The following is a 26,840-nucleotide window of genomic DNA, read 5'->3' on the forward strand; positions in this document are numbered from 1 at the left end:
CATTAAACAATGCTCAGCTAAAAAATTCATGAATAAGTAATTAACCAGGAAATCATAACTAGAAAAAGATGCATACACATTCACAATACCTAAGACAACCTACTCTTATTCCTAATGCAGCAATGACCTCTCAACAAAATCAGTGATCCATACCCTATACATACTATTCATGTACTATTGAACAGTAACATTTATCTAGCTCACACAGGTAGTACTTTCCATGAGACAATTCAAAGACTCAAGTATTTTACAGCCTTTAAATTTCAGTAAAAATCCCTATGTATGTATTTAGTCAATGACTAACAAACAATTATCTTATGGGTATCTTATATGAGTATGGTAACTTCCCCAAGGTCCCTCTGTAATCAATCCATTCCTTTTCCTCATTATATATATATCACACTATAAGAAGTAACCTTACATCTCTTGTTAGCTGGTCTGACAAAGCATCTCCAGTGTTTCTGATAGTAAACCTGAGGTGGACACCCTTTCATAAGTAGTTTTGCAATGGTGTCCCTTGCCACCTGGCTTCTTTTTACACTGATTAAACTCAGATTTTCTACAAGCTCCAAATCAACTTTAGTCTATTACAACTTCTTTACACTGCATACTAACAAGCCATTTATTCTCATAAAATAAAATTCAATTCAATTTGACTTTACAACAATTTTACTTCAAAACATATTTACAAATCAATTTCCTGGAGGACTTTACAAGACAATAAACAATAAACTTTTAGTCCTGATATGATTAAAAAAATTATATTTCTTTTGTAAATATGTACATACACATTAGTTTACAAATTCCTTGTTGCCAGTCACCCAAAATGGAAAAAAAAGCAGCAATTGAGCAGCAAATAAAGCCACTTCCACTTGAAAATACAAAATATCACCAAATATGTTTTTCGTACAAAGTCCAGAGTTTGCTTATGTACCACAGTTTATTTGCATATGATCCTATAATAATTTACTTCAATGACAGGTGTTGTACAGAGCACTAAAAGCTTTGCTAGTTATAAGAAGACTTGTATCATCATAACATACACATATGTACATTCTTTTACTTGTCTGATACAATCTTTGAGCATCCGCACTTTGCTGTTTCAACCAGATGCACATGGCAAGAAAAAGTTCTTCCTCTTCTCATGTATGTACTAACAAGGTTTATATACTTGTACTGATGAGTTTTATGGAAGCCAAGCCTTCTAAATATTATGCACTATATTTGCTTTAACTTTCTAGCAAAGGTTCAAATCATTTATTTTCTTAGCATGCTTTTAATACTCTGAGATTATAATGAATATACAAAGCTGCTCAGTCCTTCATTCATGAGCATCTTAGTTCAGTATGCATTACTCATTTTAGGACCCTGCTCCATCAGGTTTACGTAGTTTGTTCATGAAGGAGCATTACCCTTCACACTCTGAAGAACACCTGTGTTTATATGTTGCGACTTGTTAAGTTTTTATGTTGCCATTTGCAAACATAGATAGGTGATTCCACTATTTTCTTGCCTGTGTTGGTGAGCTTGGTTTCTTCATTTTTATGTATTGCAACATACTACCCAACAGTAAAGGTCTTATATTTGTAAGTTTGGGTGTTTACCTTATCAAGGTCAAATTCAGCTCTGAAAAATTCTGAATTCAACTTGTTAAAGCAAACAAAACTGTGTTTGTTTGTATCACAACATTTTAAAACACTAAGCAAGTTTTCTTCTTTGCCTTATTACAAAAGGCAATTACAGTATCTGTAACTGTTTATCTTTTTTTTCTCACCTCAGAAAAAAGGCACTTCAAATTCCTGAATGTTCTGCTTTCACTTTTGTAATAGTAGAAATAGTAACTTATGCATACCTCAGCTGCAACTGTGGTACATTCCTGTGCATGGTCAAAGCCATGCAGAACTTATGATTTTCCATTTGTCATTGGAAATAGTACTTGTAGAAATGTTCAATCATTTCTCGACCTTACACATTCATATGCTGATGTGGAGAGCCTTACACCAAGTGTGATAGGTAGGAAAGTTTCATCTTGAAGGTATTAACTTACTTTTAGTATGACTTTAACAACTCTCAAGCTGACATAGGGTGGGTAAGGCCTACATTGCTAACCACAACTGATTCATGTACACACCTGCAGAATATATACTGGACACATCTTCACCACACAAACTGCAGTTATTCTTGTACATTTCACAAAACCCTGTCTATAACCATATGGATACCAAAGAAAATGATGGATACAGGGGATGAACAAAAATAAGCTGGATAAAAACTTGGTTAAAGGAATTTCACAAAAGAATCTTCAATTCTTAAAAAAAAAAAAAAAAAAAAAAAAACATGTAGAAACACAAGTGCTGTAACAGGGGAGGTAGTAGTTGTTTTTCATAAGGTCTTGCCATCTAACAACTGCTTCACTTGTTTTTAATTGGAACTAAACCGACAGCAAGACATTTATAAAGTAATAGATAAGCTCTCGTATGAAGTCAAATGATTCAATTGAGCGTGACAAAAGAAAAAGATGCCACTAAATACTGTACAAGATTTACCTGGTAACTTCAAGATATTATGTAATCATTTTTAAGATAGTCAATGTCTACTTAAGATTTTTAAATGAAAACATTACAAAATTCTTTAGTGACTTAAAAACAGAAAGCTAATTGCAAGACCTGTAGAGTATACAACATTCTAAAAATGAAGGCAATACAGGTACTATAAAACAATATAACAACTATGCATTACTAAGGGCAATTCACAAATTCCGATAAACTCGTTATCACCGGCTTTACAGGTCGATACCTTGTAATCATGATAAGTATATACCTGTATATTTAGAAACCAAAATAACTCAAGACCTTAACAGACAATATTACTGGGACTTTTTTTATGAAAAGGACAATATAGTAGTACCCTTTCTGGCTAGAGTAAACAATCTTTCTAATATTTTAACAGCAAAAAAGCTGGTAGTATGAAAATTCATCAGTTCCTGTGACATACAAAATCTTGTGCAACAAGGGTGAAGTGAGGTATGTACATGATAAGACTGTCTAAATACTCTCTCATTATAGTCACTTAAGTGTTCAGAAACGAAATCATAGTCAAATCAACTGAGTATTATCTGTTCAGTATGCTGTTTATGAAATATTAAATGGGTATGTATTACTTATTACAGTACTACTTGCTTTATTAAACATAAAATGATATGGCTTGTAAGGCAGTGCAAGGCATTGATATAATGTTGTTTTTTATCCCCAGGAATTCAATATGAAATACATATAAATTTCTTATTTTGCACTGTGAATGACGTCTGTATCTAAACTGGATGGTTTCACAAATTTTAAAACAAATCAACAAAAAACACTTGCATATTTAAAATTATGTTGGGTATCCAAAGTACATAGTATACCTCTTGAGAGATTTAGGTGCTAAAGTATACCTTTATGAATTATTTAAGAGTATAATTTATTAAAAAGAGCTTGAATATATTGCTGACTATGAACCATTCAAGCAAACATCTAAAAATTTTCCACCAACTGGTAATACAGCATAAAGTGAGATATGCAACAAAATACAAAGAGTTTCTTGAACTTATAAATTAACATACTGCATATATGTAATAAACAAAAATACTCTCTTACCTAACATTCTCGGCGTTGATTTCATAAATATTTTTCACAAAATTTCTCTTATACTTTTCTTCCTGTAAAGGAAGAAGTCAGATTTTAGTGCAATACTCTGTATCAAATGAACCACCTATGCACAATAACTGTATTCTCCATATATGGTAAAGGAAGGAAGGAATATAGAATTTCGGTCAATGGCCAAGCACTGGGACCTATGAGGTCATTCAGCGCTGAGAGGGAAATTGACAGTACAAGGTTGAAAGGTGTATCAGGAGAAAAACCTCACAGTTGCACTGTGAAACAATTGTTAGGAGAGGGTCGATAGCAAGATGGTAGAAAGAGGATATGAATAAAGGAAATACAGTAAAAGCAATGAAAGGGATTGCAGTAGCTGGGGGCCAAGTGGATGCTGCAAAGAATCTTGAGTAACGCTATGTACAGTGCAATGCGTGAGGTGCACTGACACCACTACCCCGGTAAGGGACATTATATGGTAAATGTAAAACAAACTCATACACAATGCTAATTTTAGTCATATTCTTTTTGAACACCACGTATCAAAGTCAATATTAAATTCCTACTTTTTGTACTAAAGCACAAAATTTTATAGTTATAAATGGTAAGGGTATACATTAACTATAGTATAAGAGATCAAAGTTCTGTTATAAAAAAATGATCATCCACTTAACATATAATATAGTATGACACACGATTATACCATATTCCAACACTGCCTTTACCTCCAATACTGTAATGTATGTCTTTATTCACTAAACATGTAACCTAGAAGGACTTACCACCACGAGGACCTTAGAAGCGTCCTCCAGAGAGCAACGGACATGAGTGGTATATAGCATCCACTCAGGGACCCAGTGGAAGACAAGACGCAGCAAACCACCTGTTGCCATGATGAAAATCCAAGTTATACTCGTCCTTAGCCATGACCGCTTGTAACCATACACTTCCTGCGGAGAAATAATAAAAAAAAAATAATGTACACTTCCTGTGGAGAAATAATAAAAAAATAATGTAAGTGCCATTAAATATCACTCATATGCTGTCAGAAGTAGACAAGAATCTAACTTTTTGAAAGGTCCCACGAGAACACAAAACCCTAGACCTAGTAAGGAACTAACTCCTGAAATATGGACACGAGATATTGACTAATACAATCTATTCAGGATGATGCAGCATTTGCGTGATGCTGCGATGAGGTGGCTGAAACTAAAATGTCAACACTAGGCAACATAACCGAGCAATTAAATTAGTTTTCCATTAGGCATGAAAGAAAAAGTCCTTTCCCAGTACAGAGGGGCCATTTTAACTAAGGAGACTTCTACTGTAGAGAGAGCCATGGCTTTCTATCCACAAGCAATTCACAGCCAAAACATAGTTTGTTTGTTTGTATGGTGCTTTTACGTTGCATGGAACCAGTGTTATTCAGCAACGCCTAAACATAGTCTGTCAATCTGTCACCAGACTTGTAAATCTTGCAATTTTATTTAGATTCAATCTGGCTTTAAGGTTTCATTCTGTCCCAATGCCATAAGCATTAGAATCCACCACTCCTCTCATCATCTTTATCATCTCCACTTTCTCCTTCCTCACTCACTAATAGTAACAGTAAACTGTGCAAATCATTTCAACATTCAGCGTCTTTAACTTAAAGATTCCCCAGAGACAACTTTAAGCCTGGCAATCACTACATTCTGCAAGACATATTCAGCATGCCTAAAATATACAATGCATGGTAATTTTCTGTTTTTTCATTTGAAAATTCGTTCTCCATTTAATCTCGTTCTCAGTTAACATTAGAATTTCCTCTCGGAGGTCTGAGTGACCGTCAGTTCGTTTACAAGCAAATTCATAATAAAATGATCTTATCTTTTGAAGCTGACTGCTATCTGGAGCAAACACATACATCAATGCCTGAATTCTACACACCCAGGTTAAGGGTAATCTCGGATCTTGGTCTGTAGGCTATAATTTGTGTCTCGTGGATGACAAAGGACAATGAATGAACTGCATCAGAAAAGCAACATTACAATGATGGTATAATTTCCCAGCAGTCAACAGCGTGAGGATCAAACGCCAGGGGTGAGAACTCTTAACTGGAAAGCATTTAAGGGAACGACAATAAAGAATATGCACAATGTAGTTTCTGCATTACCCCCAACAATAGCGATTATATAAAACCAGTAATAATGACGGTAATTTCCGCAGCAAGAACTGCAGTACTACGTCGCCATTTCGGGTATTATTCGAACTTCACGAAGATACAAAAACTGCACAAAATTTGTGGACGAATTCGACGAGTTTTTCCAGATAATCCAATGCAATTTCACTCTAAGTTTGTTAGTTTTGTTATTATAAAAATAGTTTAACCAGACCACTGGAGCTGATTATCAGCTCTCATAGGGCTGACCCGGAGGATTAGTATGAAATAAAAGGTCTAGGCCACAGGCCAGGAACTGGGACCAAATAGGTCATTTGTGTGAGGATGAATGAATGAAAATGAAATTTAAAAGGAAAGAAAAAATTGTACATGACATATGCTTTTACAGTGGAACACATACATGCATTAAAATATATATATATATATATATATATATATATATATATATATATATATATATATATATATATATACTATATGCTTAAAAAATCTCTGTAGATGCACGTGACTTCATAAATAAGCGAATACCACAGGAAAATGACTATTATTTTCCTGATGTATTCGATATATATATATATATATATATATATATATATATATATATATATATATATATATATATATATATATATATGATGTGTGTGTGTGTGTGTTTGTTTCATTTTCGCATCTTCGAACATCTCGGAAGATCTGTTAGGACGAATTAGGCCATTAAGCAAACCATTTAGTGCTATTCGTCAACACTGAAGAATATGACCATCCTATCCTATAGATTTAAATTCCTTTTCAGTCCTTACCTGCAGAACCAAAGAAATGGAGGTCGGAGTGGTTGCGCCAGTATATACCCTAAGAGATGAACCCTCTCTTTGTAATAAAGAAAGGTCCGTTGAATTGCCGTGTTTTTACTTTTTTCTGCTCTCTTTGACAACAAACATTGAGTATTTTTCTATATTTTAAGATTTTGCTGCGTGTTTAGGTTATTGTATCTAGTAATTGTGTACTTTTATTTTGCTTTATCACGTCATTTATTTTAATGTAACTTATATTCCCTTATCACATAATCGATTTTAAATGTAACTTATACTATTCCATTATAGATTGCCTGATGACGGCAATCTATAATGGAATAGTATAAGTCGCAACTAATAAAGATGCTGTTCTTTCAAGCCCTGGTTTTAATATTCATTAGTCTCCGATTTCCATGGTCTTCTATTGATACTATAAACGTATACGATATATATATATATATATATAATATATATTATATATATATTTATATTTATATTTATATATATATATACACATATATATATATCATATAATATATATATATATATATATATATATATATATATATATTATAATATATATATATATATATATATATATATAATATATATATATATATATATATAATCTCAAGAGTATAAAAAGGTCCATTAAAACACACTGGTTTAAAGCTAAGGACCATATTTCGGTGGACCAACTTCTACCCTTTCCAGGCATTCACTACTTGAAAAGGGTGGAAGTTGGTCCACCGAAATATAATCCTTAGCTTTAAACAAGTGGTTTAGTGGACCTTCTATGTTTGAGACGTATCCTGTTTTGTAGGAACAGCTCGGGAGCTTCTCGACAACTTATCAACCAGAACTTTCCCACGGAAGTTTATGCGTCACCATTTTCGATGGAATGTCGGCATTCCGACCAGAGTTCTCTAAAAAGAATACTGGACCATAATCGTCATTATCATCATCGCCTCCAACGGCGCGAGACGCAAAGGGCCTTTAGCGAAATTCCTCCACTGACGTAGTAAATCATTCCTGTGTTTTCGAATCCCACATAATTTCCACCATCTCCAGTCTCCCTTATCCGAGACCCAAGTAGGTCTGGACCACCTCCTAGCCCTTCTGGAGCCTACAGGAGCCCAGCTAACGTTATCGTAGCGTTTTCCCAGAGACTGTGTGATAAACACGCCAAAGTGTTCGACATTTCCTCCCATCATTATCTCCTCCACTTACGCAACTTCCGTCATATCCTTTACAGTGCCACTTCTCACGCCATCCCGACTCTGACGCTTTGCATTCCTCTTGAAGCTTTATTATCTAGTGGCCAAAATCTCACCATATTAATGCCCTCACAGCAATACCAATCGCACAAAACTTCGGAATCAGTCCATCTGATTCCGAATCTTACTCAGACCTCCCATGTTTGTTCTGGTCTTTCACTACAGCCCAAATTATGCGAACCTTTACTGAATATCAAAGGTCCTAACTATTGAAATGGTTCAGCCTCACTACGACTTTTTCACTCATGTGCTCTTTCATCCTTTTGTGGATATGTCCTCGTCGCCAGTTATTCCGAGATTTCATTCTGGGTCCCATCTCTTCAGATATGCATTCTTTAGACTAACCCTGTAAATCTCATGATTTTGCTGATCAATACAGTATCATATCAAATTTCAAGTGCCACACTTTCTATCGTTACTCCTCTTCCACTTCTGACCATTCTTTGTCACTGTAAAATCTGACAAAAGGAAATAATAGGGTGAAATCATAATTATTTTCTAGCGGCATACCTACTAATTACTGTAAATTCGCTTGACAATATGTATCCTATCAACTTCTCATGAATAATTCTCATTATTTTTACATATTTCACAAGAACGCAAGACCTTCCAGATTACTAGCCTGTGGACGCTGACAAATGCTTTTCTAGTTATCAACAAGAGCCATTGTGAAGGGATTTTTAAATTCCATGCATTCTTCTTCTTCTTTCATTCCATACATTACTGCACAACAATTCTTAACGCAAATATCTGATCTGTGCAAATCCTGCCTTGCCTAAAACAAGCTTGCTTATCTCAAGAGCTTTTTTTCCCTAATTTCTTTCTTCAGCCTACGGAGAATAAGCACACTGTGGAATTCATTACAGCCAGCGTCATCGCAATGCCTCTACAAATACCACATTCATAAGGTCACCTTCGTTTGGGTTGTACCTTTACTATGACTTCCGACTTCCAATCATCTGGCTTTGCTTCCTCAATTGGGGTGCTATTACATGATCAACTGGTTCACGGTTCCGTTTCTGGTAAATCAATCAAGTTATCCGCTACTTGTCTCTTACTCATGGCCCCTACAAAAATGTACATCCCATTACCATCTTTCTTCCTCTTCTTTCGACTCCATTATTGACCCATGGCTCATTCTGACAGGCATTTCAATCATTATCTTCTCGCCCAATGGTATTTTCATTAATAATTCCGTGGGCTACCCTGAACACCGACGCCATTACCTGATTGCATGGCTTTGTCAACATTATCGGCCTGTTTGTCCGAGTACTCTTCGTTGAAACTTCGCCATCCAACCGTTACTACTTAACAAGCTCTAGTTTGTGTTGTTTTCTTTGTATCTTCGCTTAAATTTGTCTATATATACACAGAATTTTGCCTGTTCTTAATTGTATCCCAGGTTTCACCCAATATCTAAGGTCTCTGTCTCGTTACTGATATACGTATGTATACATTCTTGAGGTTCAAGCTAAACCAACTCACATTCATTATCGGGCCTACTTTGTCCCTTATTATTACGTTGCCATCCACACCTTCAACTGAGCCACAAAATAAAACTAAAGAAGTTCGTACAATGAGCAAAAAGAATGACATCACTGTGAAAGTAAACACGATCATCACACAAACATAAAAAAAAAATGCGATCGTATCCGTTCGATGACATAGACAAAATGAGCCACCAAACCACAATAAAGAAGTTCGTGCAATAAGCAAAGAGATACCACGACATTTGAAAGTCAGCAAATTAATAATGGATCAATAAATAAATTCAGTCACTTCCGTTCAATGGACGTGGACAGACGAATCCAAAACTACATTTGTATTTGACACTGAAGGTCACACAAACTGGTATCCAACCACCAGTTACAAGAATGTCTCACTGGTCGCTTTTCTCGGCGACGCCGTTTTCTTTGTTTGGTAACATTCATTCTCTCAAAACATAGTACTTTTATTAGTTTCGTCTTCTCTTCTGCCTCTAAGCCTTTTTGACTTACTCGTCTGCGGACAACAGAGTGATGTTTGTGTGCTTGTAACACCTGTTGTTTGTATTCATGAATAATAATAATAATAATAATAATAATAATATAATAATAATAATAATAATAATAATAATAATAATAATAATAATTAACTGTTAAAAAGGATGGCAGAATTAAGCGAGTTGATTTTATATAGTTTTTTCTATTTTCCTTACAATTCGCTTCTCAGGCTCAGCGATGTTTCTGAGTAACTGGCCAATATTCTATTGGGAATTTCAAAAATTATAAGTGCTGAAGGAATCTTTTATTAGAACAAGATATCAGGTCCAGGTCAAGCTTGACCTGGACCTGATATCTTGTTCTAATAAAAGATTCCTTCAGCACTTATAATTTTTGAAAATTCCCAATATGAATATTGGCCAGTTACTCAGAAACATCGCTGAGCCTGAGAAGCGAATTGTAAGAAAAATAGAAAAAACAATATATAAAATCAACTCGCTTAATTCTGCATCCTTTTTAACAGCATTTGCCTAAAAGAGGGGTCTCTTTACCAAAAATAATAATAATAATAAAATAAAATAATAATAATAATAATAATAATAATAATACCCCATAATAATAATAATATAATAATAATAATAATAACAATAATAATAATAATAATAATAACCAGCTATTAGAAAGAATAGAGAAGGCTATATACTAAATAGAATGCAGCTGACGCAGCAATAGTATTCAACACTACATGTTTGAAAGAGAATCTACCGCATGTACAACATTATCATAATAATAATAATAATAATAATAATAATAACCAGCTAATAAAAAGAATACAGAGAAGGCTATATAAATAGAATGTAGCTAACGCAGCAATAGTATTCAACACTACATGTTTGAAAAAGGATCTACCGCATGTATAACATCATCATCATCATCATCATCATAAATAATAATAATAATAATAATAATAATAATAATAATAATAATAATAATAATAATAATAATAATAATAATCAGAAGTAAGAAAAGAAATCTTATCAAGAAGGTTCATTATGATTTCCCAACAATTTCATGTTGCAAATGATAAGTGATCCAATCACGAGAACAGTATTGTACATCTTTAACAAATGGATTACTGGAATCACTCTTAAATGTCCTGGATAACAGACATTTCACAATCTTCAACCTCATATCTGTTAGATAAGTTCTTAATCCAATAATAATGGCAGCTCTTCACTTAGTAGCGTCAGTCGTGTACACAAAATAAACTACAAATTGGCTATAAAACCTCAGAAAATAATTTAAATCAACAAATGAATAAAAACTTCCGAGGAAAAAATAAAAATAGGTCAGGCAGCCCGTGACTTGAAAGATTCAAAGTAGATATTTTTCGCTTACTCGGGGAGTAGCCTGCAAACTACTTTGCTGTTGTTTCTGGGGGGGGGGGGGGGGGGGGGGGGGGGGTGTGTTTGGAAAGGTCTATGGGAGAGCCTAAGAAGAGTCTGAAAAGGGTGTTTCGCGTCGAGTTAAAGATACAGGAATTTTAGGATAGGATATTTATAATTTAGTTTAGAATGTAAATGTAAAAAATATAATAATGTGCATGTCAAACAGTACAAAAAAATGATTGATAATAAAATATAGCGCATCTAAATTTTCGTTGGTGAAACAGGGCTCTATTTGACTATAGATTTTAGCAAGTATTAATTTCTGTTAAAAGTTAGGAATATAAAGTTTACAACTTATGCGTGACAGGAAAATCTTGCATGCATCCCGAGCAAGATGGAGGTTGGATCACGCCTTTTTTCCCATGGATTTTACTCTGTATATTGCATTTTTCCCGTCTCCAGATGATGATCACTGCAGAAGAAGTCCCAGCTCAAGAAACTGCCATCTAATCCAACTCGTATTCAACTATCTTGAGCACACACACACACACACACACACACAAGAAACCAGATTTGGACGGAACACCTTAAAACCGGATCTCGACCTTCCTTAAATCTAGACAAGTGTGTGGGTGTGTGTTTTCTGGACAGGTGAATATGAGGAAGATTAGATGGCGATGAGTTAGGATTTATTTAGTGATGGTTATCTGGTTATCTAGAGTAGAAAACAAAGATAATGACTTCGACGAATCTTCTAAGTGACGAGCTCCCTGATCTGTTTTTCGACAAGTTTTTATTTATTTATCTGAATGACTTTGCGCCGTTTATTTATTTTGTGCTCATGGCCAGCGCCTTGTACCGAAACATGCTGACCAAAACTACGCAGGGAAACGAACTGAACGAAAATGGCATCTGGAGAGGTCACCTACCGCCTGATCCTCGGTATTGGGGTTGATGTAATCGACATCTGCTTGAAAGGGGGCTCCACCCCCGCCGTCTCCCTCATCTGAAATCAAGGAAAAAAGAGAATTAAGGCCCTCTGAAGCAAATCTGATTTTTGGTCATTCATGGTTGTTACTTAACTGATAACGAAAAGGTGATAATCTAAAACAACACGGAAAAATCTATACGATAGTATATTTATTACAAACAGATATGTTAATAATAATATAACACAATGTATGATGTCGTGTATATATAGTATTTATATATAAAGATATATATTATATAAATATTATAGTAATTATATATATAATACACTGCAATTAACCCTAGATGTGCCCAATTAACTTTAAACTAAATCCCTGTTGAAGGAGTGGTACCGAGATTTAAATTTCAGTACAATAATATTTCTTACGAATTCAACAAGTGCTACTCGTAAAACACAAACACAGGAGAGAGAGAGAGAGAGAGAGAGAGAGAGAGAGAGAGAGAGAGAGAGAGAGGAGAGCCATTTGAAGTGTTTCAGTAGAAACGTAAGTCTCCTAGTTTAAGAGTTCAACCAAATAAATATGAAAAATTATATAGAATGGACCTAATAAATACAGAAAATTATATAGAATGGATCTAATAAATATAGAAAGTTATATAGAATGGCTTCGCAACAGTTCAAATTATAGATCCCCCTCAAGTCCACCACAACAGGTTACTGAAATGACAGTTCAGGAACAGATTGGTAGTCAACTTCTGCTTAAAACAACTAAAAAATCTACCGAAGCTTCTTGGGCGCAAATCGAGTTTTATGTCTGGTGTTGGCCTCAGCCACGGTTCATACAACTCTTAGTCGCAGCCCATGAAACTCAGCCACGGTCAGGGGTGGCCTATGTTGTTGGTAGCCATAGCGCTGCCAGAAGTACGATTGTGGCTAACTTTAACCTTAAATAAAATTTAAAATGCTGAAGCTAGAGGGCTGCAATTTGGTATGTCTGATGACCGGAGGGTGGCTGATCGACACACCAATTTGCAGCCCTCTAGGCTCAGTAGTTTTGAAGATCTGAGGGCGGATGGACAAAAAGCCGGCACAATAATTTGCTTTCACAGAAACCTAAAAATCAAAGAGCCAAATATTATACTATAATCCTAAATTAACACAATACAACGAAAATATAAGATTCTCTGTTTTTTCTCATGTCCCGTAAAACCCGCTCTTCAATTACAAAAAGTGTAGAATGTTAAGCAAATCTTCGAGATTTTTTGGAAAATATGATGTAAAATGGTAAGCTCTTTATAGACCACGTTAACACACGCAAAACACTACTGCTATCAACCAAGCTGGTCATTTCTCCAAACAAACATCTAATAAAAACCAAACATCATTCCCCATTGACCTCAAAGGACCTTGGCTTTCGCAAAACAATACAAAAATGTCCTTGGAAAGAACAAATGCATCCTCAGGCACCCAGAGAAATTCCGTCAACATAAAAGAAGAGAAAAACAGTCGAGCGTAGCTGGATTTCACTGGACATCACCAGGCCGCCTTCCCAAGCACTGACGTTTTGATTATTGGATTTCTTTATCATTTTTGGCATTTAATTGGCCAAAGCGAACTGGGGGCAAACTAAAGGCCATTCTGCGCTGAACGACGAAAACTGAATAGTAAAAGGTTTGAAAAGCGTAACAGGAGGAAAACCTCAAAGCAGTTGCACCCTGAAACAATTGTTAGGAGAGGGTGGACGGTAAGATGGAAGAATGAGAATATGAACGGAGGTACTGTAAAAAGAATGAAAAGTAGTTGCAGCTAGGGGCCGAAGAGATGCTGCAAAGAACCTTAAGTAATGCCTACATTGCAACGAAAGAGGTGCACTGACGGCGCTATCCCCCCTACGGGATCCGAAGCACTGACGATCGTGTCAGGAGTTCCAGGTTAATTAAGAAGCATTCTCATGTAGCATTTTGGGAAGCATCAAGTTTCTTGTTTATCGCTAGATTTATGATTATACGAGTATTTCAGAGCGTTCTCAGGGTCGAGAGTAAATATGCAAATGAATATTTGCTGAATATGACATTTACCTTCTATACAAAGAAAGGCGATTTCGATTGTGTTATATTCAATAATACATATTTCAAGATTATCACTTCTGATTATATATATATATATATATATAATTATTATTACCTTATACCACCCATCAGAGAAACGAAAATTTGCATATGCCACAATTTTTTTCAACCAATGTACATCGCCCAATGTGCAATTAAAAGAAATATAGTGGCTTTTTCAATTTCGTAGTCCCTTTTTATATTTAACGCATTATAGAAATTCTGTATTGACAGAAAATCTGTGGCTTAATATTTTGAACATGTGAACAAAAATAGGTATTTCTGATAATAATGCCATAACACACAAACACAAACTAAATACTATATATATATATATATATATATATCCAGACAATAATTTATTTCCTATAAAGCAACATAAGTGAACTGCACTGCCTTCGTAATCGACGGAGATATTCCGGTGTTGTGACGTTTTGCCGAACGGTCTGGAATTTGCCTTTGGGCATCACAAAGTGCGGACGTGCTTGCACTTCTCTTGACTTCTGACTCTTGGACACTGACTCCAGCGATTGGGTGGGTGTGTGGGTTAGGTGATTTAGCCTCTCGACCGACTCTGCCACTGCGGGAGATGACTAACGACTACGGTACCCGAGGATAATTACGGGTAATGAACTCTTAATATCTCCCACTGATAAGCTTCCCGTCGCCATCAGCACGAAAGGAAGTGCAAATGGGCTCGGTGGACGATGGTCCCACCAAAAGCAGCAACATTCAATAGTTACGGCTCGGTAGCCACGTTTCCAGGCTATTCTTATTATAGTATAACTATGACAGCCCTAAGCGGACTGACAGATAAAACAAGCAAGGGAGCCGTTTCAAAGGCATATCCCACCTACTACTACTACTACTGCAGAGAAAGACGAGCGTCATGCAACTGTAGACATCAAGATGGGATGCACGTTCTTTGCCCAGAGAGGTTACTGCGCAGTGTTCATTGCCCTTACAGCAGCCCGGGGGAACGAAAAATGCTGTTTTCAAGACCAGGTGGTTATCATTTGGTTCTTGGGTGCTCTGTCACCACTATCGCATGGCAGACGAGCGAATGAAGGAAATCATGATAACGGAGGGGACTATGTTATGATGATATGATATTCCTGCGAGAGCGCAACAGGCGCAGGATCAAGATAGCGGAATCAACCTGAGAAACCCTTTCAATAAATCTAAAGGGTGAAAGAAACACACCTAAGGCGATCCCACCCATCCCTACCGTCACACCCTGGAACTGAATGAATCCCCTGCTCTAACATTCTTACCAGAGTCATGTTTGAACAGCACCAAGCCTGATGCCGGACACATTACAAAACATGACTGAAGTTACCCTCACAGGTACAGCAACGGAATAAATATGAGGTTATTGAAGTCAGTGATTCTTTCCCCCCCCCCCCCACACCCCCACCCTACACACACACAGGCCCTTATCTTGGAGATCTCTTGCCTCCTAAAATGTCATATGCCTTAGGTTGTATCACGGGGTCCACACGACATTTGATAAGGGACTTTTTTGTGTTCCCAACTCTGGTTTTTTTTATCACCCCATTCATTCCTTTACTGTACCTCTGTTCATATTCCCTTTCTTCCGTCTTACCTACCATCCTCTCCTAACAATTGTTGTTTTAATAGTGCAGCTGCTTTGAGGTTTTCCTCCTGTTAAACTTTCTAACCTTTGTACTCTATTTCCCTGACAGCGGGGAGATATTTAACAAGCAAATTGTTTTATATGTATATAATATATATATATGGGTGTGTGTGTGTGTGTGTGTGTGTGTATACACATATATAAAACAATTTGCTTGTTAAATATCTCCCCTCTGACACGGAAATAGAATACAAAGGTTTAGAAGGTTCAACAGGAGGAAAACCTCAAAGCAGCTGCCCTATTAAAACAACAATTGTTGGGAGAGGATGGAAGGTAAGGCGGAAGAAAGGGAATATGAACAGAGGTACAGTAAAAGGAATGAATGGAGTGATAACGAAAACCAGAGTTGTGGACCCCGTGATACAACTAAGCAATATGACGTTTTAGGAGGCAAGAGATCTCCAGGATGAGGGGCCAGCCACCCGCGGTGAGAGAAATTCTATTAAGGATCGTTTGTAATGAGATAAAGCAGTCACTACACACACACACACACACACACACACACACACACACACACACAAACTACATATATATATATATATATATAGATATATATATATATATATATAGATATATATATATTTCATTCCTATTGAAAGTAAGTGGACATTACTTGCAGAAACTATATTTATCTAGACCAAAGTCTAAATAAAATATAGTTTCTACAAATAATGCCACTGACTTCAATAGGAATACACACACACACCCACACACACACACACACACACAACACACACATATATATATATATATATATATATATATATATATATATATTATATATATATACTTCGTATATAAAGCCGAAGTTTAGACGACGCGCCGTTGCAGACAGACAGAAAATGTGAACTGGCCTTTAATCTGTCCTGTGTAAGATTACACTCTTGCATCATCTAGAGATAACTTATCTACTAGGTTACGTGTGAATTCCCTTAGTTCGGTGTTGCTAATTAAAAGTAGGCTATAGGATTAATATTCCTTATCGTCAGCTCAACATTTATGAAGAGGAAGTAAGGTTTGCCTTTTCTTCCAGATTGCATAATTAAAAACATTGAATCAAATGTCATTACGAAAAGAGCGCACGCATCCTTTGGAAAAGGAGTCTCTTGTATGAGAGCTAAAGCGAATACTACAGTCAGCATTCGAGTCAGTAATATCTAAATTATTTCGATTATACGTTCGAGAGCTTGGAAGGATGTCAGTGTTCTATGCTTAGAAAAATTCACGGAAGAAAGTCAATGTTCTACTTGGAAAAATCAACAAAAGAAAGTTAATGTTCTACCTAGAAAAAATCACGGAAGAATATCAATGTTCTACCTAGAAAAAATCACGGAAGAATATCAATGTTCTACCTAGGAAAAAACTAGAAAAAATCACGGGGAAGAAAGTCAATGTTTTCCCTAGAAAAAATCACGGAAGAAAGTCAATGTTCTCCCTAGAAAAAATACGGAAGAATGTCAATGTTTTACATAGAAAAAAACCACAGGCATATCTCTTGTGAATTTAATTCGCCAATGCTTGACCGGCAAGATCAGTATGAGCTGATGAGACTCAGATATTCACACTAGACTCTGGTGAGATAAGACACGTGTAACTGTATAAGAGACCTCCGCGGGAAAAGACATGACATACACAGATTAACGAAGGTCAGGTCGAAGTGACCAGAGCTTCTTGGGTCTTCCGAAGAGAGGTTCTCCGAATAGCGTCCCCCATATCGATCATCAGAAACAGAAATGCGACGACATGCTTGATCGAAATGTGGCCCATTACGCTCCAAAGACCTGTTATGCATCCACAGGTGTCGATCTTGCTAATGAGCCACATCAACAGGTGTCGTACACCGGAAGAGTGACACTTCGGGAATGTGGACAGTGTCACAGGAATTAAGGAATGAAATTAATATTGACTGACAAATGGATTTAATTCTTAATGTTATGAAATTTCAAAAAATTTCATACAGGGAACTCTGGACAAAGCACAAGTGAGCCGAGAGCTGCACTACTCAGCAGTAACTCATTCGTTATAGAACTAGTCGTTCGATCAGCAAAGCTAATTAACACGAATTCTGGTCAATACTTGGATGGCTGACCACCGAGTTAACTCAGAAGCCAGTAGGGAAGGGCCTGGGGGCTAACCAACCTAAATATATATATATATATATATATATATATATATATATATTATAGAATTATATAGATACTAATATCTTATATATCTATATATATATTATTATATTATATTATATATAAATAATCATAATAAATATTATTATTATATATGTATTAATTTAATAATTTATTAATATATTCAATAAATATATAATATATAACTATATATTAATTATATTATATATATATATGTATTATTATCAATATATATATATGCAGGAAGGTTGGGACATCTGGAACGCCGTAGATTTAACATAAATATGATGGAGAAAAGCCAGCGTAGCATCATACATTTATTTTCCAACTTTTCTAGACTTTGGTCTCATCTCAGGGGGCTGTTAAATATACAAAATAAACAAATTAAAAAAGACTCGGCATTAATATCAATAAAAATGGAACACCATAAAAGTTAAATATGATAATTTAAAAAATGAACTAAAATAATTTTTAAAAAATTAAAAAGTGAAGAATGCTTAAGTTAGTACCTATCTCTATGGAGTTAAAAAAAAAAAAAACTGAGTGACGTTCTCTGGTTTGGAAAGGAGGACGTCAACTATGCTATAAATAGAACTGTGGAAGAAGTCTGACCATTTAATGGGGGCACTAGCTGTTTGACTGTTTACAACTCCAAAACAAGTCAGTCACCGTACGGGATGTACAGACGGCCAACGAAGAATTGGCGTAGTTTCTTAATTCATTGTTCGTTATGGAAATATTGCCATATGCAGGTGCCAGATTATTTACTTTACAATAAATAACATTTCCTTTCAAAGGTGCTATACTTGAAATAAATTACATTAGAACTGAGTAGACTTATTCAACGTATTAAAGACAATTATTTTGCAAAGTAAGGAAAAATAAATTATACCAATGGGTCCACAATTTCTAATTTTATTCTCAACTCTAGCTTCGTGACAGCATACCGAAGATTTTGAAGTTGGCTTTGCTGCCGCTCGAGTCTTGACTCTACATATCGCATATCGTACTGCACTGGGGTGTTGTCATTTCGTCTCCTACAGCCGATAAATAATACACCAAGGCGTTAACATTCTTTGAAAACGATGTTTAGTTAAACTAATTTTGCCCTTTGATCAATAAAAAATTTGCATGACACATTTAGTGGGCCTAAATTGGACTTCTGATTTTCCCACATGATTAGCCTACGTCTATTCTCGGATACGTAACATTAATGAATATTTAAATCGAACAATATATATATATATATATATCTATGTATATATATATATGTGTGTGTGTGTGTGCTTGTGTGTGTGTGTGGTGTGTGTGTGTGTGTGTGTGTGTGTGTGTGTGTATAATAAATTAATTTAAAAAATATATATATATTAAATTTATAAATTACTTATAAATAACCTATATATATATAAAATTTTAAAATAAGGTTTCTATATATACTATCTAGATATATATATAATTAATCTGCTTTATTTGACTATTCCCGTTATTCTTGTTTTATTAGCCATGTTCGCCTTTCTTCTTATCCTTTTCATAATTGCTTAACATAATTACCTCAGACCTAGGTATTCAAAGTCAAAAAAGCAATCATAAAAAAATCAAACGAATATAATTCAGTCTTATTCTTTATCGAATTCCTTGCATATCATCCTGTTTCATTTGGACACGTTGGAAAGCTGTGGGAGTCAAAACTGACGAATACATTAAGAAAGGCTTACTTTCCTTACAGCTTTCTTAGGTTGATCTTTCTGTAGGTATTCATTTCTTCTAAATAGAAATTAATTCAAAGTAGTTTCATATGTATACCTTACTAGAACTACTACCATAAGCATATTATAAGTAGCTGAAAGAATAATAAATATGAAAGGTGGCGTTCTCGTTTAAGTCTATTTCATATCTTTGACGGCTACAGGGTGTAACACGAGTGTGTGAACATATTTTTGTGGAATGAAAGATAAAGTTTCCTTGAACAGAATTTATTTTATAAACATGCATTTTAAGGCGTCCGTTGTCGGTGCAGGGAATTTTAAAATAACCGTTATCATTAGTGATGCTTTCACGAGATGGAGTTCGTAGTGAGACTAAGTCGGATCTAGTCGCCTGAGATGTAGAAGAGAGCGGAATGATGGAAGGATTAGGCCGATGTTGATAAAGTATCTCCCAATAAAATGTATTCTTTATTTTTTGAAGAAAAAAATGCATGTATCATTGAAACCGTTTCCCTCCCTATCCGTGGTATTCACTGGCCACCGATAAAAAACAAAACAAAAAGAGTAAGCCTAACTGAATCTCTCATCCATCAAAGATAAGTTTGCTTATTCATTAGACAACTATCAAAGACTTCAAGTGTAGATTTAAAAATCTCTTCCTCTCCATCTAAAGTATTCATCAGACACCAGTCATAAGCGTAGAGCTAGTTATGATTCCTGGTTCAGCAATGTCGTGACGAGGCACTAGAATTCAAAGTTCACAAATGAATGTTGCTCTGCAACATTTACACTAATGTATTGTCTTGCTCTCATGTGGTGCTTCGAGGTATTCCACCTCTAGGCCCATGTTCAAAATTTTGCCGTTCTTTAAACAATTTTATTCATCTATGTATGATTCTCTCCGGTTTATTAAGCTTTCTTGATATCTCTCCAACAGGAAATTGCACCGAATGCAGTGCAATAATTCTCTCGCTCATCGAGGGATGTTTCTTAGACCGATAAATGACACATTGACATTAGATTCCCGTGCACATAACATCAAAAGCAATAGTGAGGTCGCCTGGTTCACACTGTTAAGATATCGTTTTTTTTTTTTTTTTTTTTTTTTTTTTAATTTTTTTTTTTTTTTTTTTTTTTTTTAAATTTGATAGCATTTTGTGAGATTCCAATGTTTTCTGTAAAATTTAACAAATGGAATAGTTCAACTACCTTCAACTTAATATCAGTGACTGTTTTTAACGTCATTACACATGATTTCTTCCATCTTTGAAAAGAAAAATAGATAAATAAGGCATGAATCGTGCGTCAGGCAGGTGAACGAAAAATTATGAAACTCTGCCACGAGTTTTTTGGCCGACAGTACAGTGATGCTCAAATCTCATGCAACATGACTCCATAGGATTTCGTTCAAAATTCACTAACTGGCAACCTAGCATGCTTCATATTTATCTATCATTTCAATGCGGAAACGCGATTATTGCATACAATATGGCCATAATATGTTTCATAAGAGTGAAATCTGTCATATATTTCAAAACTGTAAGAAAATGTCATGTGTAGCAAACTTCAGAAAAAAACTCTTTCGAAACATTTTCAAAACTTTCGTTCACACATCACTGAAGCACTTGACCAAAATGAAGTCTTCATCAAGCATCAGTTCAAATGTTAAATTAAAAAAAAGGAAAAAATTGTCATAACAATAATGCTTCCAAAGCAAGCATAAAATTTGAAATAGTCCTATTTGATTGCTTTTACACCTCAGTGCTGAAAAAAATGTAAATGTGTATTTACAAAAGTAGAATGCGCCCACCGATATCAATTTGTGAGGGGAGCGCGTGTTAAAGTATCATTAGTGTCGGTGCAACAACAACCAGCCGGTGTAACATAAGTAGGTCTATACTGAGTAGCGACAATGAAATTATTATCTTGAAAACATTTACTTAATATGTGTTAGAGGAATATTTAGATTAATAGCCATCTTCTCCATACAATCAAAATCATCATCATCTTTTATTCCTCAAAGAACAGAATCTTTACAAATAAAAACATTAGTAACAGATTACATTTCAGAAGGCTAAGAATATTTTTTTAGACCTATAAATCATTTTGCAACATACAGGCAGCTTAAACACATTCTAAAACTTCAACATTCAAAGAATACTGGTTGTAATTCATATTCCTATCGTATTCCTTAAAGGATAAGTAATCTCTACAAATAAATTCATTAGTAACAGATAACATCTTAGAAGGCTTAGATTATTTCTTTAGGCCTATGAAACATTTTTTAACATACGGGCAGCTTAAACATAGCATAAACTCCAACATTCACAGAAAACTGGTTGTAATTCATATATATTCGTACTTTGGGACTGTTGAGCTTATTAAGTCTACTGTCATAATGCTGCAGACGTAGTTATGTTGACCAGTCCGAGGAGCATGTTAAGTCAAGTGTGCTTTCATTGATGGCACCGATAACCTTATCACACCGCACTTTGAACTAAGCAACGTTAAAATTAAATCAGTTCAAATCACACAGATTACGAATCATACCAATGCATAAAAGAGATCATATTTATATAACCATAAGGAAAATGGGGCTAGCTGTGATTTCGCAAACTTGACATGTATGACATTAGAAAAAAAGTTTAACACTAATTGGCAATGTCACGTTGAGTCTGAGAATCTGGACGATACAAAAAGAATCATGTCGCATGAGATTTGAGCATCACTGTACTTTGAAAACGAAAGAATTCTCTAACATGAGAGAATATTGTAATAAATGTAAAACATCATTTTCATGTAAGGATTTTCGCATTGTCATCCAAGCGCCCAATGACTATTCTCTCTCTGTTTTGGAGTCGTTAACAATCAAACAGCTTGTGCCCCCATTAAATGGTCAGACTTCTTCCGCAGTTCTATTTATAGTTTAGTTGACGTCCTCCTTTCCAAACCAGAGAACGTCACAGTTTTTTTTTTTTTGTAACTCCATAGAGATAGGTACTAACTTAAGCATTCTTCACTTTTAATTAAAAAAAATTTAGGTTCATTTTTTAATTATTACACTTAATTTCTGTGTTGTTCCATTTTTATTTATATTAATACCAAGTCTTTTTTAATTTGTATACTTTGTATATTTTACAGCCCTGATGATGAGACCCAAAGTCTCGAAAATTAGGAAAATAAATGTATGATGGTACGCTGGCTTTTCTCCATCCTATATATATATAATATATATATATATATATATATATATATATATAATATATATATATATATATATATATATATATATATATATATATGTGTGTGTGTGTGTGTGTGTGTATGTATATTAGTTCTGAACAAAAAACACTAATAGACACCAGTAACTAGGAAATACTATCAAATATAACATAAGATTGCCAAATCAGTAAAACGGTTATATTGTATAAATGACCATGGAGAGTACAAATTAACAGACCCAGGTTAAGTGCTCTGAGTTAAGCTTCATCAAGGCAGTGATCAACGTTAATTCTCCAAGACACGGATACAGTGTTTCATCAAAGGGCTGATAAGTCCCAAACACAGCTGGAGGTGCTGCACATAAGGCGAGCTGCTTAGAAGGATGATTCAGCCAGGCAAGACATATAAGAGTACTTCTAGAAAAATATCTAGGAGTCCATTTGTTCCCTTAGGGGAGGGCAATCTGATTTGGGGAGCATTCCCTTTCGTAATGCCTGCATCCCACTTTTTGTAACGGCTGATGAATATGAATGACCACTATTTTTCTCAGCAATGTTTGAAAACATGCCCAGTCTCTATTAAATATATGAAGACCCGCTGTGACGAATTTCCAATCAAATCTAAACGCTATTGTTTGGGATAATTGCTGCTTCTTAATTCCAGATGATCACAAACGTGACTCAAGAGCCCAAAGTTATCAATATCCTGATAAAACAAAGGGTTACAGAGATCTGCTAAGTAATTCAGAGGTGCTCCTTCTAGGGCTCTGAAGAATGATCAAGAGTTTGAACTCCCAGCACGCATCCTGCTGCGCTAAACTCTTATTCTTTCTTGTAAGTGTTTACATACACTTCTTTAAGAATGCTCACGAGTCACGTACAACCAGGAGGGGGTACTGTGCACTAATTCAGCATTCAAGAGTCAATATGGCAGTGGCAGTGCAGTTGGGTTGTAAATGGATGATGGAAAAAGTAGGCAATACAGGGGAGTATTGAGAACAGACACTGCAGGCAGAAGGCAATGCAATGAGGCCCTAAGAAGGACTGCTGCAAGGGAGTGGTGAATTAAGGCAAAGAATTTGGGCCCCAAATTAGGGATGCTGCGGGCAGAAAGCAAGGCAGCAGGAACCTAAGAAGAAAATCTATGGGCCAAAGGTAATGCATTTTGGCGCTAAGGAGGGATTCTGGCGGCAGAATAGTAACACTGAGAGACTAAGGAGGAAATCTGCGAGCAAAGGCAATGCAGGTGGGCCTTAAAGAGGGAATCTGCCTGAAGTAGGCAATGCAGGTGGGCCCTAACCAGGGATCCTACCAGAAGGCAATATGGCTGAGCCCTAAATGAGAGAATCTGCCATGAGGAGGAAGGCAATATGGTCGGGTCCTCATGAGGGAAGCTGTGAGCAGAATGCAATGCAGGTAGGCTTTCACTAGGGGCGCTGCAGGCAGAAGGCAATACAGCGACCCCAAGAAGGCAATGCTGGTGGGTGGGACTTAGTAATAAGAACCCTAAGGGACGCTTTGGAAAGAAAGCAATAAAGCAACAGAGTTAGCAACACAAGTGGGGCCTAGGAAGACATACTGTGGACGGAAGGCAATACAGGTGAGCAATGCAGCTGGTGCCTCAGAAGGGACAGTTTTACGAACTTTCACTGACAGCTACAATTCCGCTCACATTTTACTGTAGTAATCAAGGAGGTACAGGCCCAACCCAGCCCCAACCCACTTTTATGGGGAACTTTGTCCTGGTGACCCCATTAAATTCGCTGTCGTGGTCACTTATTCCTCAAACTCTTGCAAATGAGCCGATAACTAATCATCCAGCCTTTGTTATTTTCATTGTCTTGGCTCTCAATCAAATCTGATGTGCGATGGCATAATGATGTTTATGCGTTTAAAAAACATTACTGTACATCATACATGAATTTTTACATAATTAAGAAATAAACTATCACTTCTACTGATAAAGTTACTTAATATTGTTTGCATAACGAAACATCCTCTGCTTCTCATATACAATTTTATAAATCAGTCATAACTCAATTTCTTTTAACAGGAAATAGTATTTGTATCGGGCTTAAGATCACATCAGACAAGAAACTAAAGACATGGGTACAAAAAGATCTAAATTAACAGTCTGTAAAAAAAGAAGAGTTTATCTAAGAATTCCGATATGAAGTCCAGATACCGTAATGCAATGACGAACTCATATGACGTATGTACACACAAACTGCAGCATGTTAAAATCGAGCATTATTAACAGACTAAAGGGAGCACTGCTTTTATTTCAGCAATCGACTTAGATATATAACAACAAAATATTCCTAAGAAGTGTCGTTGTCTCCCATAATACTATTACTTCCAATCTGAAATATGCGTAGCCATTATACTATGGCACTGCTGTCTAAAAACATTATAAATACTTACTACAATCCTCTAAACAACATATATTACAAGACTTGAGAAGTGAAAATTTCAGGTCTCCTTGTGACCCCTTGATGAGAGAGAGAGAGAGAGAGAGAGAGAGAGAGAGAGAGAGAGAGAGAGAGAGAGAATTTTACAATCTCACAACGAATGACTAACCTAATTCAAATACAAAAAATACTTGGGCACACCTGACAAGTATAGTAACTACAAAAAACAAAATTGTTTAAGAAGGAAATGGTAACCATAAAACGGATACGAATGACGCACCCATATGCAGAAAATGCAAGCCGAGTATTTAGCCTTCCGGCAGAGAAGGATCTGATACTAGTTTATTTGCTAGCATCTTCACCATACGAGTTTATTTTCGTAGGCTCTCCTACCAGCCCTCACTTACTATCTCTACGTTCCTTTCATTTGACAGATTTATTTGAAAAGCCACACTCAAATCTTTGACTTTAACTTCACAGTCATTCACAGATTCAATGTACAAAATTGCAACGTAAAAGCGCTCAACTGCAAGAAACCGCATTCCACATTGTAACAAAAGAATGTACAGCTAGGGTAGCAATTACAACGTATACAGGTAAACACCCAAGCTATCTTCAAATTGCAGAAAGGTATTCCCTCTTCCGCTGCTATTCAGCATAACGTTTGGCCTTCGGAACACCGAAGTAGCAAGTTTCCGCAAACGTAAACCTAAACTGACCACTGCATCTAGGTCAAGTGGTCGTTGTGGTACTTCACGGATAAGCATAATATGGACTACTACTTCTACTAGTACGTATTTATACTACTACTACTACTACTACTATTACCGCTACTACTACTACTACTACTACTACTACTATTACCGCTACTACTATTACCGCTACTACTACTACTACTACTACTAATCATTAGTGCTCAGAGTGACCATGCAAATTATGGCCGTGGCTAGCTCAGCTCGCAAACAAATAGCCCACTCTGACCCTCTGTAACAGTTACCCCAATCTGACCCTCTGTAACAATTAGCCCACTCTGACCCTCGTCTCCAAGATGGTAAAATATATACGTAAGAAGAGCTTTTCCATTTTTAGGTGAAAACAAAATTTTGGTTCTTCTATCAATGAATTTTCTTTATGGTTTCAAAACTGGTTTTGTTACGCCAAGCAAGATGAATCAGCCGAAAATATATACATGTATCAGTTGACACAACTACTTTTACATTCCATGGCCAGCTAATGTCATTTTCTAAAAGAACGTATATAACTTCATTTGCTGTTGTTCTTCATTTCCTAGTGTTTCATAACATGACCACAACGATCAACAAGCACTGTTGACATTCCAGCGGGAGGTTGTAGTTATTACAACCACGAAATAATGTCAAATTGCTGCATGAAAGGAAGGACTGCTTAAGGGTACAATGATTATCGACTACT

At 35.8% G+C, this 26,840-nt stretch overlaps 1 protein-coding gene across 6 annotated transcripts in view; it reads right to left on the reverse strand.

Annotated features, from left to right (window-relative positions):
• The window catches only part of LOC135205477 (polyamine-transporting ATPase 13A3-like), a 171,529-nt gene that overhangs the window by 44,332 nt on the left and 100,357 nt on the right, over positions 1 to 26,840 (reverse strand). For all 6 annotated transcript variants that reach the window (XM_064236176.1, XM_064236173.1, XM_064236172.1 and 3 more), the window contains exons 2-4: positions 12,161 to 12,237; positions 4,418 to 4,585; positions 3,636 to 3,697 (exon numbers count right to left, since the gene is read on the reverse strand). In XM_064236176.1, coding sequence (XP_064092246.1) covers positions 3,636 to 3,697; positions 4,418 to 4,585; positions 12,161 to 12,237 — 307 coding nt within the window. The remainder of the gene's footprint in view (positions 1 to 3,635; positions 3,698 to 4,417; positions 4,586 to 12,160; positions 12,238 to 26,840) is intronic.

The sequence above is a fragment of the Macrobrachium nipponense genome, chromosome 24 (genome assembly GCF_015104395.2).
Source record: "Macrobrachium nipponense isolate FS-2020 chromosome 24, ASM1510439v2, whole genome shotgun sequence".
NCBI classification, from domain to species: Eukaryota; Metazoa; Arthropoda; class Malacostraca; order Decapoda; family Palaemonidae; genus Macrobrachium; species Macrobrachium nipponense.